The following is a 13,061-nucleotide window of genomic DNA, read 5'->3' as shown; positions in this document are numbered from 1 at the left end:
CTGAGCCAGGGACGTGCTGCGGCCTTTCTTTGGTTCGGTGGAAGCCCCGCCTCTTCCTCCTTGGCTAGACGAACACTTGTAGCAGCTCCACCGCTGCTGCAGCTCTAAAGAAATGCCCCACCCACAGTCCTTCTGCTGCAGGCACTGGAAATGGTACAGGTGGCCACAGCTGACGAAATACACGCGCACACACGCACACACACACACACACACACACACACAACACACACACACACACACACAAGTTTACACCCTTTAACTTCAGTTGTCAGTGGAAACTTTCACAATCATTTGTGTCAGTGGCGTTTCACACGGTATACAATAGGACACACTGACTGTCAAATTATTCAGTGGACAGTCTACCGCAGAATTAGACTGATCAACAGTCAGTGTGTCCACTGCCACATCCGAGTCAGTGTGCAGACCTTACTGCTTCATCTACTGATTGATTGACTTTATTGTTAACCTTAGAGGAAATTTGTCTTCGGCCTCCTCCAAAGGAAGTACAATAAAAAATACATACAATCCCCATAACAAAAACATCATTAAAATACAACATGTACAACATACAATAGTGCAAATGAGCTGGTAGCAACAGATAGGTTGTCTGTCCGAGCCGCAGACAAACAGAGAGTTGCAGACGGCCTGTCACCTCAGGTGTGTTACCTAAACACAATGATCTCCTCAGCTGAGTCCTGCCTCCTCTTGTACTGCTGGAGGCAGATATTACAGTAGTCTTGTCGTGGGTGGAGTCCCCTTGTGACAGCAGCGCGCAGGTGAGCCAAGGACCAGTGGAGATCATGGTTCAACAGACTGGTTGTTGTTTCAAGTAAAGTCTACAACAGAAAAGAAAAAACAGCATTACTAAAGGTCTGTGTTTTTACATGTGAATTACATGTCTGTTCACATGTACATGAGTTTGAACTACAGATAAGCAACAGTGTTTTTCTGTTTTACTGTTGCTCACAAATATTAATGATATGAACAAAACTCTAACAGCATGAATCATACAGTATTTATGGTTGTGGTTCATCATAGTGTGTGCGTTGACGGTGTGTGTCAGTAAGGGACAGATGCAGCTTCTAGAGACCTGCTTTGTTTAATGATGAATCACAGACTGAGGCACAATACACACAAGACATGAAATATTATACATAGAATATCAATAATTATTGAGTCACAATAAGCCTTAACAAACTGCTGAAGACCACTCTCGCACACACACACACACACACACACACACACACATACACACACACACACACACACAAGCACACACACACACAGGTTTACCTGTTCATAGTTAAAGGTGTCCAGCATACCCAGAATGAGGCCTTGGATCTCTGCCAGTTTTCCTTTCCCATAGACAGGGTCCTGACAAGGTCACATGTCACAGTGTTAACAACAATGACATCCATGTGTTGAATCACACATTAATGGTCTCTCTTCAAACACACAGTCAGAATTAGTAGCTTCTTCAGCAGCAGACTTTTACATCCTCGCTGTAAGAAGGAGAGGTTCCGCAGGTCCTTCATTCCAGCAGCTGTCAGACTCCACAACTCCTGCTCTTCCTGACCATGTACAAACTTGCACTTTTTCATGTACATATCGTGTGTATTGTGTATATTGTATTTATTAGTGTATATTGGTATATTTTTGTTGTATATTTCCATAGATGTTTATTCTATAGATGTTTATTTTTCTGCTGTGGTAAATGAATTTCTCAGTTGTGGGATAAATAAAGTTAATCTAATCTAATCTAATCTAATGACAATACTCAAAACTTGGAATACTTTTATGAGAAACCCTTTTGATTTTTTATGTGTGGACACTTCCAGACTAAAGGAATGTAAATAATGGAGGAACATCATTTACAGTCGACAGGTAGGGAATCTCCAGTGCTTTACCTCCTGCTGGTTTACGATGCCAGTAAATCTGAATTAATTCAACTTTAGTGCGCATAGTTACTGAAAAACGAACAGAGCAGTTAAATTATGGATCACTTATCTGAGCTAACTAGATATAGCATGTCAATATTTAAAAATGTTTAAGCATTTATATCTTGGCTACGCTGCTTCTTACTAAGACGATAAGGTCGCTGGAAACACAGTTAAACTTCACAGCTTGACAATGATAATGCAGACTGACCGGCTGTGAGCCTGAGTCTCCCATTCAGCCAGTGTGAACAGAGAAATAACCGTTGTGAAAATAAGGTGTCTAACTGTGTGTGGTTTCGGAGGCAGTCCTCCTAGAATTGCCGGGCTCACACTATAATGTTTGGAGCAGTGGAGGGAACTGTGGAAAAAGTAGATTTCTCCAGGCAGTTGAGAACACAATGTCTTTTTGTCATGGCTACAAAACTAAAGAAAACTCTTCATTATAAGTAGTTATGTGCTGTGCCTTGTATGGGGGCGTGCCAAGCTAGCAGGGGGTGTCCAGCTTGCAGTTGGGCAGCACCAAGAGACATATTGACGTCAATACGTCCAGGGAGTAATGTCTGGACCCCCAATGAGGCGTTTCATATACACACAGACCTGCAGTATTCGTTGGATGATGGCAGGCAGAGAGATGAAGCAGCTCATACAGTTGAGAACCTTCATCGTCAGCTCCTTCAGCACTGAAACATACAATCAAACACAATACAGAGAACAACTATGTTCTAGTGTGGTCCAGTGGGTAGTATACACCAGAATGCAGAAACGCGTGCGTGCGTGCGTGCGTGCGTGCGTGCGTGCGTGCGAGTTTACCCTCAGAGGTGTATTTGGAATCAAACCCCTTCACTAGTTTCTGAGAAGCCATCATGGTCTCCAGAAGAGGAAACCACAGAGCCTGAGGAGGAGAGCCATGGATGAGAAGAGAGTGCCACACACACACACACGCACACGCACGCGCGCACACACACACACACACACACACACAAACTCTCACACACACACACACTCTCACACACACACACACACACTCACACCTCTCTCTGTTGCTGGTAGAGGTTGTGAGAGTTGCGGTGACACAGGGCGATAATGTCACTGAGTGAGTCCTTCACTCTGGTCAGAGTTGAGTCTCTGGGATTCTCGTCTTCACCATGTCCTCCTTCAGTTCCTGTTTCTTTCTCAGCAGTGAGGAGACACAGTTCATCCTTCAGTGTCTGCAGAGACAGAAACACCTCAGTGTTGAAGGTTCATGTACTTAATGTAATTCAAACTGTTTAATATGTTATATGAATTTATTTCTTCACAGCTGACTCTGATGACACCACTGAGTGTGGATATCAATGTGACAGCGCCTCAGTATCCATATACAGTGCCTTGCAAAAGTATTCACTCCCTACGTGTTTTTCCTATTTTGTTGCCTAAAACCTGTAGGTTAGGTACTATTGTTTTTGTTTTCTATAAGGGGTCCAAGCAGAGAATGCTGCTGGGAACCCTATTGCTTTTGTTCTCTTTATTAGGGGTCCAAGCAGAGAATGCTGCTGGGAACCCTATTGCTTTTGTTCTCTTTATTAGGGGTCCAAGCAGAGAATGCTGCTGGGAACCCTATTGCTTTTGTTCTCTTTATTAGGGTTCCAAGCAGCGAATGCTGCTGAATCCCTATTGTTTTTGTTCTCATTAGGTGTCCTAGCAGTATTTACTGCTGGGAACCCTACTGTTTTTGTTTTCATTATCATTATTATTGTTATTATTATTTTTCTCCGTTAAAATTGTTTGTGCAGCAAAACTGCTGGAGAAGAACTTCCTCCCACTACTTAGGCACAAAAATGGAACTAGGTGGTGCTATAATAATGAAGTATACATTTGTGTAGTTTCTCGAAAACAGCTTGGGCTACAGTCAAAATTCTTTTGCCATTTTGATCTCTGAAATCTTCTGCATCTTTGCTCTTATGGTCTTCTGTTATAAAAATGCTTAATTTTTCAGCCATTTTCAAATAATCGAACATAAACCCAAAATGAACTAGTCAAAACGTTTAAAAAATCACAAGGAATCACTAGGAAATTCTACAGCGCTGGGGTTTATTTTTAGCACATCCACTGAATGATGATTAAAGTTTGCGTCACTGTAACATATGGTCAATTCAGAAGTCAAAAAAATCAATTAACATCTATATCTTCACAAGTCTTAATTCAAATGTCACCACAATTGACACAGACATTCTGTAGATCAGGGGTGTCAAACTTAGGCCCACGAACGGGTTTAATCCGGCCCGCGAGATGATTTCCAAAATATAAAAACAGTTGCAATTTTTCAATGAAAGAAACTGCTGTTCTAAATGTGTCCACTGGATGTCGCAATAGCAATTCTGTTACGCAAGCAAACTGTTTATACCGGGCCGAGCAAGTAGGCTTATACTTAACAGCTAGCCCGGAGCTGCCTTGTCGTTCTGCTTATTACGTCTTCGCTTTCAGTGGCCCAAAATGTCTCTGTCAAAAAAGAGAAAAGTGGACACAGAGTGCAGAGTTTTCCAAGAAAAATGGTCATCGTCCTATTTATTTACGGAAGTGAATGGGAAACCTGTGTGTTTGGTATGTTCACAGCAGGTTTCAGTGCTGAAAGAATACAACCTGCGACGCCACTATGAGACTCTTCATGCCGAAAAATACAAAAACTTGCAAGGACAAAAGAGAATAGAGAAGGTGAATGAATTGTTGGCAGGTCTGAAGAAACAGCAGTCTGTGTTTTCTCGTAGACGAGAAATAAGTGATGCTGCAGTGAAAGCCAGCTACATTATTGCTAATGAAATTGCACTGGCTTCAAAACCATTTAGTGAGGGTGAATTTGTGAAGACATGTATGCTGAAGGCTGCAGAGATTGTGTGCCCTGAAAAGCGTCAGGCTTTTGCAGATATCAGCCTGACAAGAAACACAGTTGCAGACAGGATTTCTGATCTTTCAGAGGATTTGGACAGCCAATTGAAGCGCAAAGTAAAGTCATTTATTGCATTTTCAGTTGCAATTGATGAAAGCACGGACATTACAGATGTTGCACAACTGGCCATATTCATCCGCGGAGTTGATGACACTTTGACCGTCACAGAGGAGTTCGTGGAGTTGGTGCCAATGACGGACACCACAACAGCAGCTGATATTTTCACTGCCCTCGTCGGAGCGCTGGACAGGGTCGGAGTGGACTGGTCCCACGCTGTCAGCCTGGCAACAGATGGTGCACCTTCAATGACTGGGAAAAAAGCAGGTGTTGTCACAAAATTCAGGGAGAAGGTGCCGACTGCAAATGGAGGACTTGATTTTTGGACTTTTCATTGTATTTTGCATCAGGAGGCATTGTGTTGCAAATCATTGAAGATGGATAACGTCATGGAGGTGGTCGTCCGAACCGTGAATTTCATCCGATCCAGAGGCCTGAATCACCGCCAGTTTGACAGCCTTCTCAGAGAGAAAGACCACAACTATGGCCTGCCATACCACACCGAGGTAAGATGGTTAAGCCGAGGTGCTGTGCTGAGGCGCTTCTTTGATTTACGTGAGGAAATCAAACAGTTCATGGAAAAAAAGGGCAAGCCAGTCTTAGAATTTCAGTCCACAGAATGGATGCAGGATCTTGCATTTATGGTGGATGTTACAGAGCATCTGAATAACTTGAATAAAATGCTGCAAGGGCGCACCAAAGTTGTCACACAGTACTATGACAGCATATGCGCGTTCAAGTTGAAGCTGTCATTGTGGGAGACGCAACTCGCGGGTGGTGATGCTGCTCACTTTCCTTGTCTGAAAGATGTGTTCACGACCCAACGTGCCGCAGACATGAAGCGGTTCAAAGATAAAATAACGGGACTAGTGCGGGAGTTTGAGCAAGGCTTTCAGATTTTTGGTGAACTGGAGAAAGACTTCAAAGTTTTTTGCTCGCCATTCATCGTGAATGCCTCTGATCTGCCCGTCAATATCCAACTAGAAATAATAGATTTGCAATGTGACTCAGATTTGAAGGGCAAATTTGCCACAGCTGGCTTGGACAAATTTTACCAGCATCTCTTTCCAGGTTACCCCAACTTGACAGCCCTTGCTGCAAAAGTGTTGTGCATGTTTGGAACCACATATCTTTGTGAGCAAGTTTTCTCAGTAATGAGCATCAATAAAACCAAGCTGCGCTCAAGGCTCACGCACAAGCACTTGAATGACATCCTGAAATTGGCTGCCACTCAGGATGTGACACCTGATATTGATGCACTTGTGAAAGCTAAAAGATGCCAGGTTTCAGGAGTAATATAAACAGTGGGTAACCCCACTTAAAATGCTGCATGAGACACTTTATGAAGCTTGATATAGTTCTGAGTTCTGTGAAAATGAATGTCTTCTGTGGAAATTTAAAGAAAGTGAACAGTGTGTGATTTACTGTAATAATGTCAGTCACTTCAGTTCATAAGTTTGGTTTGTTGAAATTGTTCATGCATTGTTCATGCATCATGCACAGCTTTTATTTTTCTATCAATAAATAGAGTAGCCTGCAAGGCAGGGAGTAACTCAACCCTCTTGAATAGTTTCTATCTCAGTTTGTATGGTGTGGTGAGTTAGCTCAGGATTAAGATGTGGAAATCATAAATGCGGTATTTGATACCTAGAAGAGTATTTTGTTCAATCCCACATAGGCTGTGACTTAAAGTTGTATGCCTTTGTAGTTACACTGAGATGAAGTCTAAGTTCCAATCACTGAGGCATTGTGTTCTTGAAATTGTAGACTTTGTAATAAAACAAAGGAAACAAATCTGAAGTTGTCGTTATTTTTAAGTTATTATGCCATGATTTTACCGGTCCGGCCCACTTGGGAATAAATTTTCCTCCATGTGGCCCCTGAGCTAAAATGAGTTTGACACCCCTGCTCTAGATGGTAGGTATTAAGTGTTTTAAATGGTGTTTGGATGAGAAACGGAGAATTATCTTGTTATAGTTTTTACTGTATCCACAACAGTGTTGGATTCAAAGTCACCAAAGTACTTGATGATACTTCTGAAACCAGTAGAATGATGTGTAATTTTTTTCAGAACTTTCACACCAACATTTTGACCATTTTAAGTGTTTTAAAGTGAAACAAGCAAAAATACCTGTGTTTTACAAGTGATTTCATTGTGTGATTGAAAGAGTCATATCTAAATATCTAACAAATGTATCTAAATAATTGGTGGTGGCGACTATATTTTTAATTGATTTCTATTTGGATTTTAAGTAATGGGCCTACAGAAAATCCAAATTGCTGAAGTGAAGTGAAAAAAAAACTTGTTTAAAAAAATTCTAAAAAAATTAAAAACTGAAAAGTAGTGTGTGCATATGTATTCACATCCTTTGCTATGAAACCCCTAACAATTACATTAGTAACTAGAAAATTCCAGGGAAATTTTGAGTGCCACGGGGGCTACTGCCGGGATGAGTACATGATTTATTTCCAGTGTTCAAAAGTCACCCTGATCATATTCTGGTTTTGAGAAATGTCTTGATATAAAAGACTCTGACATAAAACAATGTCACATCCCTCCACCATGTATTATGTGGGAAATATCTCATATTCTGTGTTATATAAACACAATAAAACAAGAGGCAACATGTCTTCAAACGGGCATTTAAAGGGTTAAAATCCTGAAAACTAATAAACATTTGGTAGGTTTGAGCAGAACTGAAGTGGTTTAAGAGATGTATGCAAAAAAAAAGCAGAAAAAAATATTGATATATGATGATTTTATATCATTATCTTTGTGTGTCCTTTTTTGGACACGAGGAACCCCAGAGGGTACAAAATGTGTTACCAGCGTATAATAGACCTGTAACAGTAACTGACATTAGATTTTAAAAAATATGTCAAAAAAGACATTTTCTTGCAGAAATCCATACCTTCAGCTGTAACACAGCCAAAATGATCAGCAAATCAAAAAAGAAATGTGAAGAAAATGTCCAAAAAAGGACAGAGGGACCCCTGACGGTTAATAAATCCCATGAACCGCTATTTAAATTACCACTATTATGTTTTTTTCTGTGCTAAATTTAACATTACTGGGGAGCAGAGCAACGCGACTAGAAGTGACAGCGAGAGAGGGCTAGTAGCTTCTCCTCTCCTCTGTCTCAGCGGAGACCGTCACAACTTCATTCACTCATTTAACAAAACAAAAAAAAAAGCTACGAAGGAAGCAGTAAATGGACTTACATATTTAAGACCTAACTAAACGTAATTTAAGACCTAACATGCGGCTAATGTAAAGCTAGCAGAGCTCAGAGAGTTGTCTATCTGGTTGCTAGGCGCACGCACGCACGCACGCACGCACGCACGCACGCACGCACGCACACACACGCACACAGGTCAGGAGCTGCCGTTGCCATGGCAATGTGAAAATCTGCCCAGAATTTGGCTTCTACATGGCTTCAAAACAACTGCAAATTATGAGAAAACCGTTACTTCTTTTCAAAAACTGAAAAGACAGTGCCAGGCACTGAAGCCAGAAGTTTCTACAGTCTCTATTTTATTCAGATATTCCTTAAAATGAGTGAGTAAGCTCAGTGCGAAGACAGAGAGAGATTCTTTTGAAAAAAAAAGACGATTACATTAGGTGTCAATGAGAGTGAGACAGGTATTGCTGCCGGACTCGGCACCCCCGTTTAAATTTTGTGCAGACCCTGCCTGTCAAAGTTACATTTTATGAATCCCAACAACTATGTCTACATTTTCAGAAAGAATTATTTGTCTCCTTTTTACGGTTTGGCCGCGAGCTCGAGTTAAAAATAAAAATAAAGGTTATTTTTTACTGCTTCACGCACTCTAGCCAACTGACGCTTTCACTCTAACTTTGAAGAAAAAGTGATTTGCACTCCTCCTTTGAGTGCTCATAGTTTGAAAAGTTTACATGTTATGTAAAAACAGTTCCCGTCTTTTTGAGAGCAGAAGTTTTCCTCCGTTTTATAGTTTGAATCACATTTCTACGTGCAGGTATGAGAGAGCTGGGTGACTCAGAAAAAAGGTGCAATTTTGTAGAAAAAAGGTGGGTTTCTTAAGAAAATTCCAATGCATTTCTAATGCATTATTTATTCCCAGTTTTTTGGGAATAACTTTGGGAAAAATTGGAATTTTAACACCAAAAGTCATAGCACCCCTTTCGGGATCAAGACACACGTTTTGATGTATATATTACCGGGGTTTTCTCAAAGCTGCGGGACGAGTTACGCGCCGAAATTTGGCGGAAGAATAATAAACCCGAAACAGAATATTAATAGATGCCTCGGAGCTGAGCACCCGTGGCACTAACTACCTTTCCACATAATTAGTTAAATAAAGTCCAGCTGTGTGCAATCTTAATGATCAGTGACATCATCTCAGTATATACACCTGTTCTGAAAGGCCCCAGAGTCTGAAACACCACTACTGTAAGAAAGCAGCACCATGAAGACCAAGGAGCTCTCTAAACAGGCCAGGGACAAAGTTGTGGAGAAGTACGGATTAGAGTTGGGTTATAAAAAAAATCCCAAACATTTACCATTCCACGGAGCACCATTAAATCCATTATTTAAAAATGGAAAGAATATGCCACCACAACAAACCTGCCAAGAAAGGGTCGCCCATCAAAACTCAGGGACCAGGCAAGGAGAACATTAATCAAAGAGCCTACAAAGAAACTAAAACTCACCCTAAAGTATCTGTCCATAGGACCGCATTAAGCAACAGAGCTGGGCTTTATGGAAAAGTGGCCAGAAAAAAAACATTGCTTAAAGAAAATAATGAGAAAACACATTTGGAGTTCACCAAAAGGCATATGGGAGACTCCCCAAGCGTATGTAAAAAGGTACTCTGGTCAGATGAGACTAAAACTGAACTTTTTGGCCATCAGAGAAAACGCTATGTCTTGCGCAACTTCAACATCTCTCATCACCCCAAGAACACCATCCCCACAGTGAAGCATGGTGGGTTATACATCGGCAGGGACTGGGAAACTGGTCAGAATTGAAGGACTGTTGGATGGTGCTAAATACAGGGAAATTCTTGAGGAAAACCTGTTTCAGTTTTCTGGATATTTGAGACTGGGACAGAGGCTCACCTTCCAGCAGGACAATTATCCTAAGCATATGATTTAAAGATTGCTGTATACCAGCAGAACCCATCCAACTTGAAGGGGCTGGAGTAGTTTTGCCTTGAAGAATGGATAAAAATCCCAGTGGCTAGATGTGCTAAGATTCTAGAGAAATACCCCAGGAGACTTACTCATGTTATTTAAACAGAAGTATCGAGTTACATACAATACTTATAAAGAATCTGTCCCATTGGCTAATGAAACACACAATTTTTTCCATCATTCTACTCCCAATTCTTTTTGGAGTCATATGGTCATCTGTTCTAGAAGATGCAGATGTATGACAATATTGATAAAGAGTAGGACAGCTCTTCTGAAGCCAGCATGATCTTTAAGAGATAGGTATCATCTTTGCTTAGTCCATCAGGAATGTGTCCGAGATAGAGGGACGTGAATGTTATATTGATATTAAAACCCAGGGTTTTTGAGATAATTGTTGCTACATCTTCAAAAAAGACTGGATAGAAGGACAAGACCAGAAGACATGAGTGTGGTCAACAACAAGGATAGCTATGTACCTATCGGACTGTTTGGGAGTGATAAAAAAGCTAAGTTTTTCCAACAGAAGTCTCTCCAGGTTTGGGAGTTGATGGGGAATGACTGTATTTCCCAAGCACGTAGCTACAAGTCCAGTTATTTCAATGTCCAGCTCTTTTTCCCATCATTGTTTTAGTCTGTAGTATCCTTGTTCAGTGATGTGATGCCATAGTATAGCTTGCTTATGAGACCTTTATTGTTTCCTGAGTAGTAAGCATCAATAAATATTTGAATAACAGTTGGCAGTTCTCTTGGATTAGAACCTTTCACCTATTATATATCCACCAGCACCTAGGTCCAAATCCTCACCTCAGCATCTCAGCCAACTTTCATCCATCCACACACTCATTCTCATCCTTCCTGCTCCCCACTCTCTCAGAAATCAAAGAACTCATTCAGAAATCCAAGCCATCCACTTGTCAACTGGACCCCCTCCCCACACAACTTGTTAAAGCCTGCCTTCCCTCTCTGGTCCCCCTCATTTCTGCCATCATCCACTCCTCTCTCACCAATGGAACTGTCCCTACATCTCTCAAAACTGCTGCCATTATTCCAATTCTGAAAAAACCTGGCGCCGACCCCTCCAACTTCAACAACTTCCGTCCTATCTCCAATCTACCCTTCATCTCCAAAATCCTCGAAAAAACAGTTGCTTCCCAACTCCATTCTCACCTATCCCACAATAACCTGTATGAACAGTTCCAGTCCAGTTTCCGTCCACTCCACAGCACTGAAACAGCACTCATCAAAATCACCAACGACCTCCTGATGGCAGCTGATTCTGGACTCCTCACCATCCTCATCCTCCTCGACCTGAGCGCAGCCTTTGATACCATCTGTCACACCACTCTAAAATGTTCTGTATCTTGTGCCCACTGGTGGGCATGTTGTGTAAATCAAATGATATGAACCCCCCAAAATCCAATTGAATTCCAGGTTGTAAGGCAACAAAACAGGTAAAATGCCAAGGAGGGTGAATACTTTTGCAAGGCACTGTATCAAACTGGTGAGTTATGAATGATGAGTTGTGTTGTGTGTAGCGTGTGTAGTATGTGTGGTGTGTCTACCTCCAACAGGACAGAGAAAGCTCCATGAACATCCCCCTTCTTCTCCAGCAGATAGGCTGTGGCCTCACTGTGGTGGTACTTCTCTGTCGTCTGCAAAGAGACAAACATTTGTTTCACAACTGCAGGTAAACTGTTCAGGTAAACTGTGCAGGTATAACTCTGTACATCCATCCATTCGTCTGTGTCTGTTTGTGTCTGACTGTCTGATTCTTGTGACTGTGATAGCTCACGAACACCTTGATGGAATTTCTTGGACTTGGACTCTGGCTGATTAGAGGGGGAGCCTGATGGTAGTAGGATAGTAGGTAGGTAAGTAGACAGACATCCGCTGCTGCATTATAAAATCATAGCAGCTTTGTGACAGTGACCCCTGCTCTTCCTGTGACATGAATTTTACAGTTATTTAACTCCTGTACACAAACACACACATTGCACGTGAACACAGCATAACAAAGTAAAGCACACAGTACTTGTATGGCCTCCTCTAGTCTGTAGTACTGGGAGGTCTGGAGGAAGCTCAGCAGCTGCTGGGGTGCAAAGCGGCACAGTAAGTCCAGCAGAAGCTTGTGGAGGTCACGTTCCAGAGGCAGGACGGTCCCTGAATGATGGCCTTCCCTGAGAGACAGAAAAGGGAGGTGAGGAATAGTAGATAGATATGACCAAGGAGGACTGGATGTAAATTCAGGCAAACTGCAGGTTTGAGGTAGCAGAGTTAATACTAGAATCATATGAAGAACATACCGAGGCTCCAGGAGACAGCTGAGGAAGTGGAAAAGCAGCTGGTCATCCTAAAAACACAGGGACAGTAGACTACATTGTTATCTGACCCTAAACAGAGAATATGAATTGTTTGAGTATCTCCACTCTATCAGAGATACGAAGCAGAGACGGATCCTGACCAAACACAGCCTCAGTGACCAACAAGCAGTAGAAACAGGAAGGCACAGATAAACACGGCTGCCCAGAGGTGGTCACAGCTCGACATGGGAGGAGACAGAGATGCACTTCCTCCTCCACTGTTCCACAAGTTCTCTCCAGTAAGAGACATCCACAACATAGAAATAACCAAGAAGATACCAAACCTCCAGATGTTAACCCCAGAAGACACCAAACCTCTAGATGTTAACCCCAGAAGACACCAAATTACTAGATGTTAACCCCAGAAGACACCAAACCTCCAGATGTTAACCCCAGAAGACACCAAACTACTAGATTTGTTAACCCCAGAAGACATTGAACTTCCAGATGTTAACCCCAGAAGATACCCAAGCCTCCAGAAGTTAACCCCAGAGGATAACAAAATTTTAATCATCTGTAAACTGCTTTGGCAACAACATGTTTTTGTTAAACTGGACATTGTCTGTCCAACAATGTTACAGAACGCAGTGCTAGACTGGTGCAGTGCT

The 13,061-nt window shown here is 41.8% G+C and overlaps 1 protein-coding gene across 3 annotated transcripts in view; it reads right to left on the bottom strand.

Moving 5' to 3' along the window:
• Positions 1-13,061, bottom strand: part of vps8 (VPS8 subunit of CORVET complex) — an 82,462-nt gene that overhangs the window by 14,457 nt on the left and 54,944 nt on the right. For all 3 annotated transcript variants that reach the window (XM_056394569.1, XM_056394570.1, XM_056394571.1), the window contains 9 exons: positions 12,397-12,443; positions 12,126-12,270; positions 11,656-11,745; positions 2,969-3,145; positions 2,748-2,829; positions 2,535-2,617; positions 1,294-1,374; positions 667-836; positions 1-169 (listed from right to left, as the gene is read on the bottom strand). In XM_056394569.1, coding sequence (XP_056250544.1) covers positions 1-169; positions 667-836; positions 1,294-1,374; positions 2,535-2,617; positions 2,748-2,829; positions 2,969-3,145; positions 11,656-11,745; positions 12,126-12,270; positions 12,397-12,443 — 1,044 coding nt within the window. The remainder of the gene's footprint in view (positions 170-666; positions 837-1,293; positions 1,375-2,534; positions 2,618-2,747; positions 2,830-2,968; positions 3,146-11,655; positions 11,746-12,125; positions 12,271-12,396; positions 12,444-13,061) is intronic.

This window comes from Seriola aureovittata, chromosome 14 (assembly GCF_021018895.1).
Source record: "Seriola aureovittata isolate HTS-2021-v1 ecotype China chromosome 14, ASM2101889v1, whole genome shotgun sequence".
NCBI classification, from domain to species: Eukaryota; Metazoa; Chordata; class Actinopteri; order Carangiformes; family Carangidae; genus Seriola; species Seriola aureovittata.
This window is presented reverse-complemented; position numbering and strand designations above follow the sequence as displayed.